This window comes from Hyalella azteca, unplaced genomic scaffold (assembly GCF_000764305.2).
Source record: "Hyalella azteca isolate HAZT.00-mixed unplaced genomic scaffold, Hazt_2.0.2 contig3653, whole genome shotgun sequence".
In the NCBI taxonomy this organism is placed as follows: domain Eukaryota; kingdom Metazoa; phylum Arthropoda; class Malacostraca; order Amphipoda; family Hyalellidae; genus Hyalella; species Hyalella azteca.
Window position 1 is genome coordinate 584,703 of NW_025933895.1, and position 17,527 is coordinate 602,229.

The 17,527-nt window shown below is 39.5% G+C and overlaps 1 protein-coding gene across 1 annotated transcript; it reads right to left on the reverse strand.

Annotated features, from left to right (window-relative positions):
• Positions 1 to 812: 812 nt before the first annotated feature.
• LOC108681862 (TBC1 domain family member 31) lies at positions 813 to 15,458 on the reverse strand. Its single transcript, XM_018170937.2, has 17 exons — positions 15,110 to 15,458; positions 14,568 to 14,813; positions 12,441 to 12,553; positions 10,734 to 10,865; positions 9,957 to 10,069; positions 9,524 to 9,792; positions 8,912 to 9,086; positions 7,982 to 8,078; positions 7,164 to 7,277; positions 6,354 to 6,475; positions 5,516 to 5,721; positions 5,074 to 5,207; positions 4,393 to 4,568; positions 3,776 to 3,919; positions 2,621 to 2,788; positions 1,632 to 1,692; positions 813 to 1,076 (listed from the first exon to the last, which is right to left on the reverse strand). Exons 1-17 carry the CDS (start codon positions 15,208 to 15,210, stop codon positions 970 to 972), a joined length of 2,478 nt encoding a protein of 825 aa, XP_018026426.1. The 5' UTR covers positions 15,211 to 15,458; the 3' UTR covers positions 813 to 969.
• Positions 15,459 to 17,527: the final 2,069 nt, after the last annotated feature.

Consider the following 17,527-nt stretch of genomic DNA (forward strand, 5'->3'; position numbering starts at 1 on the left):
GTACGTTAATATGAATTTATATTTCATGATGCTTGCAGTACAAATCAATGAACAAGAAACGTAGATGTTCAAATTCAAAGAATCTTCAAATAAGAAAAAATCTATTTGTCTGATCGTCTCACGAATGATTCTCCGTCAAACGGGGTAATAAGGCACGGGCGGGGTGAATCGGGAAGTTCCTCCGCCACGGCGTAAAAATGTTATAGCAGCGAAATTAATTTAAATATTGCAAAACTAACAATAGTGGCGTAAACTTCAACATTTTTACTATGTATGTAGCATAATTGAAATTAAGAAATCATAGATTTACTAGCTCTAAAAAAATCCACGGAAAAAATGTCAAAAAGTGAGATTTTGAAATCGTACTTCTGTTTTGTAGTAAAAAATATTGCCCGTATTAAAAAATTTCGCTAAAATAATACTTGCAGACTGTTGTTGGCTTTAAAACTTTATAACCGAATTTGAGCATCTCAATATAAAACAAAATGGTGGCCATTTCCGCAAGATGGGTTATGAAGGGACACCCCCCGAGGGTAATACGGGACACCTCTAAAAAAGCATTTACAGCAGAACCTTGGTTAGGAAAGGCTTTGGTTAAAAAAAAATCGGTTAACGACAAAGAATTTTGATTAAATTTACCTCTCTCAGTAAAAAATATCACGTAACGAAAAATTAATGCATCACCGATCATCACAAAATTGGGCATATAATGTCATAGATAGATTGGGCACCGGGCAACATAGAATGAAAAGTAATTAACCTAAACTATGATTTATTTCTCAAAAAAATATGATAGTCACTAAAATATTCCTTTCTACTTCAGGTGTTTTTTTACGATATATACATATTTTTTTGGTTTAGGTATTGTTCTTCATTGGTTCAAGGCAGTTTGAGTTGACCCCGGTCACTTCGGCATCCCGTATCATCACTCAAACAAATAAACGCTCGCTCGAGTTAGCAGTGAAGTGATCAGTAACTGCAGAGCGCCTGCTTATCTCGTTGCCGGACACGTCTCATGCGCGCTATGCAGTCCGCCTCTTGCTCCTGCAACGCTGCTCGCTGCCGCTCAAACTCTTCTGCACAAACCAAAGCACCGTACTCAATATTGTAAAAGTTAAAGTAATACTTATAAGTAATACTCAATATTATAAAAGTTAATGATGAACAACGTGCACGACAAATTTCGCTTGCATACATCTCAAAATGGCGGATGAATTTGTCTTTGTTGGAGGCTGAGAATTTTATTAACAATGATGCTCAGATTCGAAATTGTGATGCATATCAATCAAAAGTGAATAACATATAAAAATGACAGTTCAATTTCATAGAGCCCTTCAAAAGAAAAAAAAAAGAATCTGATGTTATTGAATCTTTAATTGAAGGAATTGAAGATAAATAATTATTTACTCTATTGCTTCCTCGGACGCAGGAACAATTATTAGCAAATTCTCTTTGACAAACATCAATTCTCTTGCAGCACTTACACAAATAAAACTCAAAAATAGCTTTAAATCATCGCAGCATTTGCGCTAATCAATAAATTATTTCCATAAAAAACGGTACGAAAATCACGCAATAATTCCACGTAAACTCAACAAGGATTTGCATCAACAAAATTTAGCGTGTCAAACCTTCATCCAGAGACCAGCCAAGGCTCTGCAGGAAGCCTCCTTCGCCCACAGCATTAGTCAACTGCACAAATTTAATTCAAATAATTCTGGACATAATTTTATCACGAGATTTCATATACCATAAGAATATGCTTTGACGTTGTTAAGAAGCACTGACATGTTAACCCATTAATGCCGAGAATTATTTTCTGTATTTTTCTTTGGTTTCCTGTGAAAATATTATCACTTGTGATGGTAATAAATGAAAAATATGTTCAAATATTCATTTTTCATTGTATGTGAAAAATTATAGCTTGGCCCCATTTGGAGCCGGGCTATATATTTCATGATCTAAATGACTTTAGAAACATTGTATCACGCAATACCTCAATACAGCATTGAAAGTACTCACTTTATCGATAAAATTCTGCATCTGACTCAAAAATAATATATTTTTGGAATAAATTACTCATCTTTCTCCGCTATGATATCAAGCCGTCCTGTCTAACACTTGGTTCTTATAATCTTTGAATGTTAGCTAAGCAGGGAGTAGTCGGCGCAGCAGAGCCAAACATTGCCAGAACATGTACAAGATGTGTATCAAACCTACGCATCCACTTGTATATTTATTTGATCATTCGATTTTATCATGAATCCATTTTTCCCGCTGGTTCCAAAGGGAACCGCTCAGCATTAATGGGTTAACATGAATATTTTTTAGCGGTTTTTGTTCATTCATTCATTAAAAAGGAACAGTTTTCACTCTGCTTGATGTGCTAGGATTTATATTCACAATAAATGCCTTCAATCTACGTTTGGAGATCAAATTAACCAGAAAAGAGCCCATAACCTTATTTCCTAAACAAGATTCGCTATCATGACTGAGGAGAGCTCAGGAGCCGCTAAGTTGTAATTAGCCACTAAGTGACGACTTGTCATGACATGGAGCTTCAGTTATTGCAGGGCAGTGCATTATAGTTGCGAGAATGCAGGTAGACAATGAAGCATACCTGCATGTCAGGTATGCTGTCGAAGATGGGCAGTCCGTCTCGAGGGTACTCAGAAATGTGGTCCAGTTTGAGCAGGAGTTCCTCGTCCAGCTGCATGCTTCTGTGCAATTCCGTTGCCTTCTTCAGCACGCACCGCAGAGGCACGTACGACTCCTGGTTGTACAAAGTCTGCAACAGAGGGAACAGAATTTCTAGAGAAATAAAGGACACAAAAAGCCTACTGCCAGGACGAATTAAAACCGGTACAAAGGAAGGTGTAATATAATGGATACAATAGCCTAGCCTTGCGAATCAAGCTAGCTGGCGCTGTGAGTAGAAACTCGTCGCCGACGCAGTAGGATGGTCAAATTGTTTGTGTAAATCATAATAATTCTTCACCAACAAGAGTTGGCAGATGGAAAATAGCAAGCGAGCAAGAATAAGCCAGCGGTTATATGCCAGGAAGAAGATAAGAAACAGCACACCGGACAAGACACTCGTACCAGAGGTTACTCATACGAGATGACAGCTATAGTGAGGCAGAGAAATTAACATAAGAAGAGGGACAGAGAAAGTAATAGAAGAACTATGCAAGAAATGCCGCAACACAACAACCTAGCCCCACCACTGAGACCTGCAGTCAGACACTACGAGGTTCGAGGGCAAGGCGCTCAAGAACCATGCCAATGGGAACATCGAAAATTTCGAATAGGAAAAATATTAAAAAATTGAAGAATACATTAATCTTTAAAATTTAATTCCGTAGTAGATTAGCAGGATAAATTTTAGATGAGACAATGCTTATTAGTTGCTCAATAACTTGGTTTGCGTTAAAAAAAAATTAGTTCGTCACTAACAAGCACACGTTATAAGCTGTGTATGTGTGTGGCACGGTAACAATGTTATTTGCATCGACATCATAGTTCGGATCAACCTCCGCAACATATGAACGAAGTAACATGTATAATGGAATAAGTAATTGACCCAACAAGGAAACGACCATATGAAGTTGGTTATCATAGATCACCCATGAAATGAAGGCGTGTACAGAAAAAACGTTAAACTACGTTTCTGTAAAGCCGTCACCAGCTCCATACGTGAAGCACAAAACATCAGCAAAGGAAATAATAGCCTTCATTTCTTGCATTAAGTAAAGATTATGATTAAATAATGCACCTCAATCTGATGAGGGTGCGACGCAGCGGCGGTGATGGAGGGCGCGAGACAGAGGCTGAAGGCGGCGGTGAAGCAGAGGAGGTACGAGGGGGACTCGCACAGCAGATGGTCCCAGGCCACCAGCCAGTCCTCAGCGGAGAGCACCTGTCCAATATTGTGGCACTTACCAACACTGCATTGTAATTAATAAGACACCCTAATAGCTCACTAAGCTCAGTAACTCATTCCATGAACGTACATGGATTTGATAACGGTTTGATTTTAGAAAATGTTAGCATTTAATAGAAATCCGTTGCTCTGTATTATACAACAAAAAAGGACCAATTATAAAAACCCTTTCTTCAATTTCGGAATTTGATTTACGAAAATTTAAAAATAAAAAGTAAACTTGTAAATTAATCAAACGACTTAGACTAGATATAATTTCGTAACGAGTCAACTTATACAGCAAAATATTCACGTCCAGGATAAAATAATTCAATGTTTTAAGAACATAGTCCCGGCGCACACGACTTGCAATAAACAGTAATTTAATATTACTGTAAATAAACACGAAACAAGCGATATTAAGAACCCCACAAAATACTGGACACAAATATTGTACTCCAAGCGGGCACCTGCGAGAAGGCGGAGGAGAGCAGCGGCCACGCGTACGTGGCGGCCGTGACGCGCGCGTGCAGGAACGCTGCCATGAGCCGCGGCGACGCGTTGCAGACGAGCGCCTCGACGACGTTGAGGGCGACACACGCGACCTTGTCAGGTGCTGGCGAGAACCACAGCCGGCACCACGACACTGCAACACAGACATGTGTTACTGGCAACACACACGACTTTGTCAGGAGCTGGCGAGAACCACAGCCGGCACCACGACACTGCAACACAGACATGTGTTACTGGCAACACACACGACTTTGTCAGGAGCTGGCGAGAACCACAGCCGGCACCACGACACTGCAACACAGACATGTGTTACTGGCAACACACGCGACCTTGACAGGTGCTGGCGAGAACCACAGCCGGCACCACGACACTGCAACACAGACATGTGTTACTGGCAACACACGCGACCTTGTCAGGTGCTGGTGAGAACCACAGCCGGCACCACGACACTGCAACACAGACATGTGCTACTGGCAACACACACGACCTTGTCATGTGCTGGTGAGAACCACAGCCGGCACCACGACACTGCAACACAAACATGTGCTACTGGCAATACACACGACATCGGACCAGCATAAAAGTACAATCAGACAACACCTGCATTCAAAGAACCGAACAAATCAGACATGACATACTGATGAGGGCAACGCAAAGCTCGAAGCAGATGAGAGGGGCGTGCTGGAGGCTCTTGACGAAGGGGAACACGAAGCTTGGCACCCAAGAGTAAGAGACGAGCTGCGGCGCCCAGTAGTACAGGCACGACAAACTTCTGCACACACAAGTGACCAACGTTGCTTTGCGTTACTTTGCTATTAATTTTTTTGATGGTGCTATAATTCTTGGCCTTTCCGTCATACGATTTTATTTTTAATAAATTACTTATTGCTATGAGCAGACTAGATCGATATAGAATTAACTAGCTCAACTTGAATAATCCAGATTTCATCTTGAACATCAAACTATTAACTGATTAATGAACCCAAACTATGCCAAGACGATATAAAGATGTCAATACAAGTGAGATGCCTCACTGAAGGGTGAACACATTAGAAGGAATAGTGGGCATGGCGGAGGCACCTTCTGAAGGAGTCTCTGAGACGCTTGTCGGCCATGGCCTCATACTCGGGCACTTGAGGATGCATGGCTTTGCCACAAAGGTTGGTGTGGATGGCGGAGCAGCGCGGCAGGGCCAGCAGTCCGCACCAGATGGCAGCGCGCTCCTCGTGCGGGAAGCTACCAAACTCCGCCAGCATTCGTCGCCAGGCAGGGTGCGATGTGGCACGCTTGGAAAAGAAATTCCAAAGGAGAATGCATGGCGCATAAAATATTGAGCTTGAAGAGCTGAAACTAGACTAGTGTAAACGAATTAATTTAAATCTGGTTCGGGAGACCAAGCCTGGGTTTTGCCAAGGCATGAAATATGAGCAATTTACTTAGACAGTATCACCATTGGAAATGGTAGCAATTTGTTGTGATTCAACTAGTTTAAGATACTCAACCAATATGTCCTCGAAGAAATTCACGAAATTTCCTCGTATAAGAATTTACAAAATTCTCCAGTGCCACTGAGCGGCACTGGGGAATGTTCAGGTAGAGAAAGATTATAGAGAACGAACTCTTCACCGAGATAAGAATTTCAGTGCATTTGCTAGACCAAGGCGTTGATGGGAGGTTTCCGACTCCTCATAGCATTGGATAAAAAAATTTAGTAATTTAAAATAACAATGAGCATCCGAAGACGAAACTGAATAATAGCAGACAGAGTAAATAGTGTGTGTCTCTGGTCTATTGCAGGGCTGTTAGTAAAATGGATTGTAGTTTAATGAGACTTTCAATCACTAGGTGACAGGACCAAAACCATGGAACGAGATGCTGGATTAAAAACATAACAAATTACAAGGCTGCTTATCCTTACCTCAATTTTTTTAAGACAACTTTTCCTGCGATGTGGATCAGGAGGGCGAGATGCAGTCACAACTTTGGAGTCTTCATCAAAGTGAACCGCACACACTCTTGCAGCCTCGCCACTGCGGATATCTGACACAAGACATGTCACCAGTTCACTCTCATACACGAAGATTATGGAATGTTCCGCTTCAAGTCTGAGCAGCACCCTTCTGGGACTTTATTAAATTAATTTTTATGCTATGATCTCCCTGTCTTGTATGTTTAGCACTCTAATAAAATCCTGTACATGCAGGTTTCGACACAGAAATGTAAGGAAACACTGATTAAGTCTTGAGCTTCATTTCCACCTTATGCAATTCGCACATCACACAGCTCCCGAACTGAGACGAGTAGAATAATTTAGGAGCCGTTACAAGCACAATGATGGCTGATGTCTCAACCATAATAAGCTGATGTCTCAACCATGATAGCTGATGTCTCAAATATGATAGCGGATGTCTCAAGTATGATAGCGGATGTCTCAAGTATAATAGCAAGCACAATGATGGCTGATGTCTCAACTATGATGGCAAACATAGTGATGGCTGATGTCTCAACTATGATAGCAAGCATTATGATGAATGATGTGTACATTTTTCTTAAGTAATTAAGGTTTATTAAAGCAACGACTCCTAAAGTCGCAGGTTCCACTTTTCTCAGCTGTCAAATGGCTACCATGCTTCATGATTCGTCTAAGCCACAAAATGGCCTGGTAGAGTCAACGCGATGCCAGAAAGCCTTGAGGCCAAAGTGAACAGTGAAATCTGCTTAGAATTACCCGCAGACTTCAATGGAAGCTTCTGGAGGAGGTTGCAGATGCGGTAGAGCTTTGTCGTGTGGTTGTTGTAAGATAGGCTGAGCAGTTCACCGTTCTTGCTTGTGCTGAAGCTTTCTGGTGGACGAGAGGCGATGCTGAGAATACTTCAAATTGACCAAGTCAAATTCGCAGTCTTGCCTCGCAAGCAAAGGAATTTATAATTAAAGGCCACTTCATAATTATTACTACATTTAGAGTACCGCTGGCGAATCTATGTAGTATGGTACTGTGTGAGTTCATCGGATAATTGACTCGAAAGTTGAAAAAGTGAGCCTCATGGAGCATTACAAGATGGACATGGTGCTGCGGTGTCACCCCACCTATCCTAAGTTACAAGGTTGACGTGGTGCTGCAGTGTCACCCCACCTATCCTAAGTTACAAGGTAGACCTGGTGCTGCAGTGTCACCCCACCTATCCTAAGTTACAAGGTAGACCTGGTGCTGCAGTGTCACCCCACCTATCCTAAGTCACAAGGTTGACCTGGTGCTGCAGTGTCGCCCCACCTATCCTAAGTTACAAGGTGACCTGGTGCTGCAGTGTCACCCCACCTATCCTAAGTCACAAGGTTGACCTGGTGCTGCAGTGTCGCCCCACCTATCCTAAGTTACAAGGTTGACGTGGTGCTGCAGTGTCGCCCCACCTATCCTAAGTTACAAGGTTGACGTGGTGCTGCAGTGTCACCCCACCTATCCTAAGTCACAAGGATGACGTGGTGCTGCAGTGTCGCCCCACCTATCCTAAGTTACAAGGATGACGTGGTGCTGCAGTGTCATCCCACCTATCCTAAGTGAGGGCGACCGTAGAGTTTTAATGCAGGTCCAGGACTGCGCGTCGTAGACCAGCACCCGGCCAGCCGTGTCCAGCACCAGCAGCAACTGCCCACGGCGGCTGAGAGTCAAACGAGCCTTCAAACTTCTCACTACAATTAATTATAATCAAGCATTAGTTCTTACTAGTACTCGAGTAGCTGAGAACCATTTCTAGTTACAAATTATATTGCATCATGTTAGATATCATCACTTTCTGAGTATTGCTACAGTCGTGAACTAGCAAAACTAATCAAGTTAATAAATGTTCCCATTAAATCTCTGTAAGTAACAAAAGTTCTTATTCTTCCTGCACATTCGCTTTAGAAAGAACATCAACTTCATGTCATACCATTCTCGACTCAGGTAAGAATAGCATTGTAAGACAACCAATCAACATTAGTGAGCATAAAAAATCATGCTAAACATGTTAAATTTAGCAGCAAGAGGCTCCAAATTTCGGTGCCAAACATATAACTTTGGAATGAATCAAGAATTGATAAGCAAAGAAAATTACAAAAACTTCTTCATATTTTCCTTAGAATGTTGTATAGTCCAGCTACATCATCAATTCAAAAATTCAACGCTGTACTACTACAATTTTTCGTTGAAAATTGTATATTGAGTTTTTGTGATATTCAATTCTTGTTTAGTTTGAGATCTAATCAATAAAATGATTTATATACATGCATAAGGTAGACAAATACAGCTATGAGCTGCCATTGTTCCTTGTAAATCACAGTCACCTCGCTGTATGTGGTGAGTTTAGACTAAACAAATATTCTTGTTTAGTTTGATTTAATAGAGATTTAATCAATGAAATGATATAAATACATGCATAAGGTAGGCAAAACATAGCAAACAGCCGCCATTGTTCCTTGTAACTGACAGGTCTCAGTCACCTCGCTGCATGTCTCATGCCGCACCCCGACGGCGGTCACGGCACACACGGCAGCACCGCTGACGTCAGGAGCGTCACGAGGAGCCTCCAGCGCCACCACACTGGACGAGGCGTGCGCTAAGCTGCACACCACCACACGCATGTGGCGGAGGGCCACCACCACCACCCTCCCGCACCTGCACGTAGCAATAGTCAACTGAAACATCGAACTAAATCTCTTTGTTCAACAAATACAAAACGTTTCAAAATTAAGAAAGAAATTGGGATTACAGCAGATCAAATTACTCACACTGTTGTGTATTTGCGTTTTAGACACAGAGATATCATAAGCAGAGATAAAAAATGCAAGAGATAAAAAATGAGATAAAAACTCGGAGATAAAAAATGCAAGAGTCTGTTGGTATATGTTGCCCTTATCCTTATGATTCTTGGTTGGTTCTAATCAAGGACCTTATCCTATAGCCAAAGCATTTTTTAGCACAGAGAAACAACGATACAAAGAACTCAAATCCTTCCATGATACACTCAGCGTACGTCTTTTACCTAATCCGTATACAAAAACTTTTGATTTAATAAATCTTTTGCCTCTCAATTGAAGACAGAAGACACCCACGGCATAAGAGTGACGCCGACGACAGGTAAAAATGAGGCCGCTCCTGTTGGTGGAGGGATTACCGCCGACAGAGCTTGCGGCGATGTGGAAGAACCAGCAGCAGCACTACCAGCAGTGGTAGCGGCAGCACTACCAGTAGTTGAAGCCAACCTACTAGCAGCAGCAGCACCTCCTCTAGCACTTGATTGGCTACCACCAGCTGCCAGACTCCAGAACTGCACGCCAGCGTCCATGAGCACCACGACCACACAGTCGCTCGCCGGCACAGCCTAGACACAACAAACTCTACTCACACTTCTGAAACTTCACTACAACAACGAAACAATCGTATTATTCTCATTGTAAATGCAGGGCCTTATTTTCCTTCAGCTTGTAAACAGTACGCATGAGCGTTGAATGTATTAAAGAAATGAAAGATGATTGCAAGACTGACCCATGCAAGATGGTCCACCACGAGGCGCTGGGAGGGGGCGGCAGACTGGAACACGACGATCTCGTTTTCAGTGAAGCCAAGAACAGGCGAGAGACTGGCCTTCTTTACGTCACCTATAATGTAAAATAAAATATCTAATAAAATAAAATACGGAATAATAAAAAATAAATACAAATAATCCAATAAAATAATATGAATAATCAGTAATTATTAATAATATTATTGATAATTGCTAGTGAATTAGCAAAACTAACTATTTGTAACGAAAAATTGACTAAAATAGAGGCACAGAATCTATATGTTTTATTTATATCAGACATACTTATACTGAATTATTCATTCATCATACACAAAATTTCCACTAAGTCTTTTTCTACATCTTTGGATGTTAAATAATAAGCAAGAACATTATTTCATTATCCACTAATTTAATAAAAGATACTAATAATTTCACACAAAATACACTGTAGGTACTCTTCCCTACACTCCCCTTCTGATTGTAACGCATGCTTGCAATGATAAAAGAAATGTAGTACAAGAGATTTCGCATACTTAATGACTAGGTCGATGTAAAGATGTTAACTCTAATATCTTGGTTTTTACACTCGATGTGTAAACCAACTAACAACGAGACATCGTCGATCATAAGTAAAATACAAGGAAGGAGAGGAGGTATACAGTGTGTATCTTTACAGTGTATATGTATACAACTGCACATGTGTGTGCAGTATCATGTATAAGCTGAGTAGAACTAGCTAGAGTTTAGTACAGACTTACCACGTGAAGCGGACACTGCATCGCTGCCTTCGCATGACACAGGACGATCTGGGGAGCTCGGCAGCCACTGCATTCCTACCAGCCCATGCAATATGTTGCTGAACTCAATGACCTCACAGCAAGTTCCAAGTTCTGAAGGTAAAAATATTTAATCTGTTAGAATGCGCATACAAGAGTTTAATTATAACAAGCAACTCTAAATTACTACAGTCTTACAAGTGAAAAGCTACATTCAAGCTTGAACATTTTATGATAGAAACTCAATATTCAGTTTTGTTGTCAAGACCGCAACTTTTTTGCATCGGTGTGGCTGTCTTGATTTTTTGGATCATTGAAGCAAATTTGTTTCACGTGATCAAAATTGTTGACTTTTATATGTCTCATTTGTCTTATTTGAAAGCTCAACTTTGTATAGGACATACTTGTTATCAAGTCATTTCACTACAAGCTAACAAAATAATAATGCTCTGTTGCACTGAAGTTAAGAATTGTATAATAGTGACTTTTCGGTCGTTTGATTACAATGATAAAATATAAGCTCTAACATGTGTGCCTGCATGAAACTCGGTGTAGGTGTGGATTAAGTTTTAATTGTTTAATGTGTGTTGATGCGATTTCACATCAACAGTTCCACAAGCTATAAGTTTTCCATAAAAATGCTATCGAATCTCAACTAAACAGTGTATGGAAATCTGTTAATCAATAAAATAAGCCAGGATATTGAAAAATGCCTAGGCATTCTAATGCTGCCTCTTAAAACTAGAGTAAGACTGAATCAGAAGGATGATATAGTATGTGCATGGCGAGGCAGCAGTCTAGCAGCATATGGCACGTCTGTGATTTGACACAGCAGTTGAAAAATATAGGTATTCCCACAGAAATGAACTATCACCAGCCGTCTGTGGAGATTGCAACTCCTACAGGAAATCTTCATTGGCTTACTACAAATAAGAGTTCACTACAAATTTGAGTTCACAGCTCCAGAACGTTTCTATCGTGAATTTTTCACTTGTTTATCTCGAGTCACTTTGTCAGAAAAAAAATGTCCCGTCTACTTCAGGAAGCATGAGGAATGCTGGTGGTGACTGCAATGCTACACAGAAGACTGCTCATGAATTGAACTTAGTCATCGACTGTCCAAAGACTTAATTAAGTTGTAACCAAAAGTGATGCAGTGCCAGTTCACCTACCTACCAGGTAGTTGCACTCAATCGAAAGTTTTTTCTAATAAACTTCTAAAAGAAGCAACTGATCCAGACACAAGCAACTACTACACACAGCTACCCATTACTATTGACATCAAATTGATTTGCTAATAAACCTTTCAGCACAAGAACTGCTGAGTAACCGGAGAGTTGTGTGAGATGTCCTCTGTTATGTGACTTCTGTGCTACCTTCCCAATCAAACACTGATACTTGGGCCCCATAATTTGAATTATTAAAAGTGAAAAAAATTGATGATTAAAAACTATGAATTAAGATACTAATCTCAACCCTAAATACAACTTGTATAATTTCAGATACTTGAATGTGTTATGGCAGATCTCTTAATTACTTTCAATAATTCTAAAGAATAACTTTTCTGCACAAGACTTTACACATGGGAGTCTGTTTGATATGAAACCAGAAAAAAATTGTTGGCCACCCATGTGAGGAAGCTAAAATTTATCATCAATGATTATATTTAACAAGACCGAGTGAAGTGACCTGTGTGGAACACGTGGATGCGGTATGGAGGCTGCAGTACAGCCAAAAGTGGAGCGCTGGGGCAGAAGTGAGCTGCATTGCACCGACCTTGCAGGAGGCCCAAATTGCTGCATCTGTCAATAGATTAAACAAATGTTATTATATTTAGAAGATCACAGTGATTGTATAAATAGAACTAGAGTATATAGTTTGTAATAACATTGTTGCAGGAAGGTATAAGTCTTCAGCCTAACCATGTGCTCTTACTCCTGTATTGCTAATTAGTTATACTAGTTCTATTATATAGGTACGTAATCATTTTCTTTGTTCTTTGTAGCCAGTAGTCATGATAAATCCTAATCTCGATTGATGATGGCAATATGGATTAAATGCAGAGCAACTGAAGCTTAGAATTACTTACAATGTGGATTGCTAAGTAAAAAGCTGCTGCAGGTGTTGGTGATTGCAAGTAGTTTTGCTGCCTTCACATGCCATATATTCTGGTTGTGAGTCTCATATAATTGTGATTCATGCGAATCAAGCTAATCAACTTCGTTTGTGCTTCACTTGCTACTCACTATTCATTACAGTTATCAGCCCAACTGCTATTTACTTTCCATTTGTTCTTACATATTTTGCTTGATTATGCATAGGAATTTATAGTGCAAGTGCAACTTATACAAATTACCAAGTCCATTTATTGATTCAGTTTTACTCTGCAGTGAGTACACCAATTTTAGTTTGATTCATTGTAGGTGTGTTCAAAACATTTAAACAATTCATTGTTGGTGCGTTCCACACTTTTTCCATGTAGGTATACATTGGAAGTCTATAACTAAGTGTAGCCTATAACTAAATGACATTCTGTACCCTAAAAATTTGCAATTAACTATTCTACAGTGTATAATACTCAATTTTAATGATATAAATAATGGTATGATAAATAATAATGATATAAATAATGATATGTATAACAGAGCAAGTCTCTCATTCACAATAAACTAGGGTTGTTGTCACAACTAACTAGAAATTAGGTACAAAGTTACTTCTCCCACATAGTGTGACTTGCAAATATATACCTATAAACAAATATATATATTATTATTTTATAACATGGCAGAATTTTTTTGTTTACATGCATACAATGAATGACCAGAAAATGCATTGGATCAAAGATCTTTTGAGTGAAAATCAAATATCTTTAGCCAACAAGAATATTTCGGACTCCATTGAAGTAATTGGACTGCCAACCACAGTATTATTATACTAAAAACCAATTTCATTTCAAGATCACTGATGAATTTAACAGGCTTGCTGACACCCTTGACAACAATGTTGAACTCCTGAGTATTTTCAACAATGGTCCCTGCCAAAGAGCGGAAGTTCCCCCAGAGGCTGGTGTAGTCTATAAATTTTGCTTCAAATAAGGTTGTAGGCTCCATCGCTTGGACTACATTGGAGTAACACTAACAGCCACAACATCAAGACCGTCTCACCTGCCCTCTTCAGTCTAGAGGGCAGAGAAGCTCCTTGAGACAAACTCACAGAACCATCACTTGCACTGTGCTGGAGAAGCCACCAGCATTGTCATCATGCAGAGGTGCACAACATTAACCGATCAAGGACTGCTGGAACCCTCGTCATTTTGTCCTGGACCTCAGCTATCTATTTCCAAAATACCGGATTTGTCTAAATTTCATGATATGATAGTTTATGTCAAAACTTTCTGGCTCAAAATTTTTGTGTGGTTTCCCATATACCTATATATTATATATTATGTACTAGTGTCCAACAAAATTCAATTATTCAATGCTTAACATAATATAAATGTTGTTACATATGCAATGTTGTTAATATATCATTATTACTTGCTAAATCTGCTTTTTGATCTACCAACGTGATTTAAAGAATTGTTAGACTCCTTGAAAATTGTAATGCATTCTCTGGTCATTATTTCATTCATTTTTGTGATAGTGCGTCTTATAAAAGCTTTGAGAAGAAGCAAGAAATCTGAGAGCATCTACAAGTAATCTGAGTGTCTCAACAAAAAATCTGCATATATCAACAAAGAATCTGAGAGCATCAACAAATAAACTCATTTTATCAACAATGAATCTGAACATATCAACAAGAAAACTAAAATCTTACCTTCCACTGTCTAAATTGACAGTGAATATGCCGGTGTTTACTTTCTTCTTTTTGCAGGGATGATGATGACCCTGAGAAGTACCTTGATGTATGGGAGTTTGATGCAGTTTATCAGGAATATTGACAAGCTCCTGCAACACTTGTGTGTTGGCTTGCTCATCCTGATACTCTAAGAGGGCCAAGTGCTCCCCTGCGTCATCAAGCACACACAAATGCTGACTTCTGCCCCGCAATTGCACCAATGAACTGAAAACATGAAAAGCGATTACAGAATTCATCACTTGAAATAAATCCAATATTATAGCATCTTAACATAGAAATAATGCAATGATACATAAATAAACAAGTCTGATTAACTAGGTTGTCAAGTTTTAACCCCAAGGTAGGAGAGTAGCCATACATTTTTCATTTACTTGTGAAAGGAAATTTTATTATCAACAAAATACCAGGAACTTTCAATCAAACAACTACATGAGATGATTATCACTGATATTCTATTTCAAAAATATGGTTTTAATATTAACAATTAATCAAAATATTACCTTATTCTTGATGAATTTCTTTGAAACTTTATGGACTGAAACTTATTGTTGATGATAGCAGCACCATTTAAAATCTGAATAACATTTTTTCTTGATTCCATCTTGTCATCTCAAGTTTTGTTTAGATGAGGCCAATTTAGTGGGATACTAATTATACATTTCATGCTCACAGCAATCATGGGGAAATAGATAGCAATTTGAATAAAGTTTTTCGCCATTCAGACTAAAATCTAAGTTCATGCACTTCATTTAATTGATATTTGTTTAGTAGTTAGAGAGAATCTTGGCCACTAAACACACTATGAATGTTTAGATCAATTGCAAGACTTGCTCCTGGAATATGCAATAAATACTCTGTACTTCAGGATAAGAAACTCGTGAATGAAGCAATAATTGAGAAATTTCTCATGAGCTAAATATGAGCAGAATGTTAGTATACCGTCAAACAGGGTATTAAAACATTCAGCGTATTAAAAAATTTTACTTACATAAAAATTGCAGACAGGTGTTGGCTTAAAAACATGATTGACAGAATTTGCAAATCACATCCCCCTAAAAAATGGCAGCCATTTCTGCAAGATGGGGTAATAGGGTACAACCCCCCCTGGGGTAATAAGGGACATCCCTATAAACACATTTACAGTAGAATCTTGGGCTAGCAAAGGCTTCAGTTGATGGATAAATCAATTAAAAACAAATAATTTTGATTACTTTTGCCTTGCTCAGCAAATAAATTTCATTTAGCTAAAAATCAATATATCATTGGTCATCACAAAATTGGGCATATAATGTCAGATAGAATTGTGCACCAGGCAACATAGAATGAAAAGTAATTTACCTAAACTATGATTTATTTTTCCCAAAATTTTGATGGTTTTCACTAAAATATTCTTTTCTGTTTCAGGTATCTTTTTGCAATCTTTTTTCGTTATAGTGAATTCACTGTAGCCAATTAAAACGACCCAATGTGAAATTACAAGCCATCCTGTAAGCTTACAGATACAGAAGAAATGCTATATGGCTGCTGATACGAAGCTTGCAGTGGACAAGGTTGTTGTAAATGCTTACTGGCATGTCCATGGATGCAGTAATATCACATCAATAATATGGTAATGTATGGATATGGTAATATCATATCAATAAAGGAAAAACATGTAAAAATCACAGAAAATGTCATTTATTCTACATCTACATCATCTACAAAGGTAGAGGACTTAAGAGTATTGTTAGTAATCGATAAGTACACTCTGCTTGCTTCAAATACTTATAAATTAAGTTTTATTTCAAGTGTCCCTTATTGCCCTGTCCCTGGGGTAATTTAGGAGGCTTTTACTTTGCATCTGGCACCTTACCAATAAATTATGGAATTTTTTCAGAGATACCATACCATAGTTCTTGCAAAGACCTTCAAAATGAGCCTCAACTTGTTTATGATATGTTTCATGGAGAGAAGTTATTACCAAAAAATGCTCAAAACCATCCTTCATTACCTCGTTTGAGGGTAGATTCAACAATTAACATCAGGGTGAGCCAGTCTGTAGAGTATGGTGTTTTAGCTCGAGATATTGGCATCTTTAGAAAATCTTTCTCGGCCATCTCGATCTTACATTGGCGTCTTTTGAGTATCTTCATCAGCCATCTCGACCATACATCGGCCTCCCGTCGCGGTCGCAGCAGTCTGGGAGGTGCGGCGCATGCACCGGATGCCCATTTTGGGATGTAAGCCAGCACGCCAGCAAAGAAAGTTGCCAGTTTGCTAGAAAAACGAAAGTGCATCTCTGGCTGATGCTTGATGATCGATACTGACGCGCACTTTACAATCAATTCCGCCGATGCTCGATGACCGACAATGATGCACGCACTTGCACGATCGATGCGGCTGTTGCTCAATGATCGACATAGATGCCCACGCTACACAATCAATGATCGACCAAGATGCCTGCGCTTTACGATCAATGATCAACACACATGCACGCATTGTACAATCGATGTGGCCGGTGCTCAAGGATTGATTCCGACCCTCACGCTTCGCGAACGAGGCGGCATAATTGACATAGATGCATGCATATAACGATCGATGTAGCCTATGCCCAATGATCGATTCTGACGCTCCGAGAACGATGCAGCATGATCAACGCGGCTACACGCATTTTACGATTGATGTGACCGATGCCCAATTATCGATTCTGACGTTCATGATTCGCAAACGATGCGGCATGATTGACATGGATGTACTCATTTTATGATTGATGTGGCCGATGCCCAATGATTGATTCCGACGTTCATGATTCACGAATGATGAGGAATGATTGACATGGATGCACGCATTGTACGATCAAAGTGGCCGATGCCCGATGATCGATTCCAACACTCACAATTCGCGAATAATGTGGCATGATTGACGTTGTAGTGGTGTGG

Coding starts and splice junctions, on each gene's coding strand:
- LOC108681862 (XM_018170937.2), bottom strand. CDS start 15,210: ATGGAATCAAGAAAAAATGTTATTCAGATTTTAAATGGTGCTGCTATC. Junction 9,087..9,523: donor GTCGGCGTCACTCTTATGCC/GTGGGTGTCTTC, acceptor TGCTACGTGCAG/GTGCGGGAGGGTGGTGGTGG. Junction 5,722..6,353: donor GTTGTCTTAAAAAAATTGAG/GTAAGGATAAGC, acceptor TTCTTTTCCAAG/CGTGCCACATCGCACCCTGC.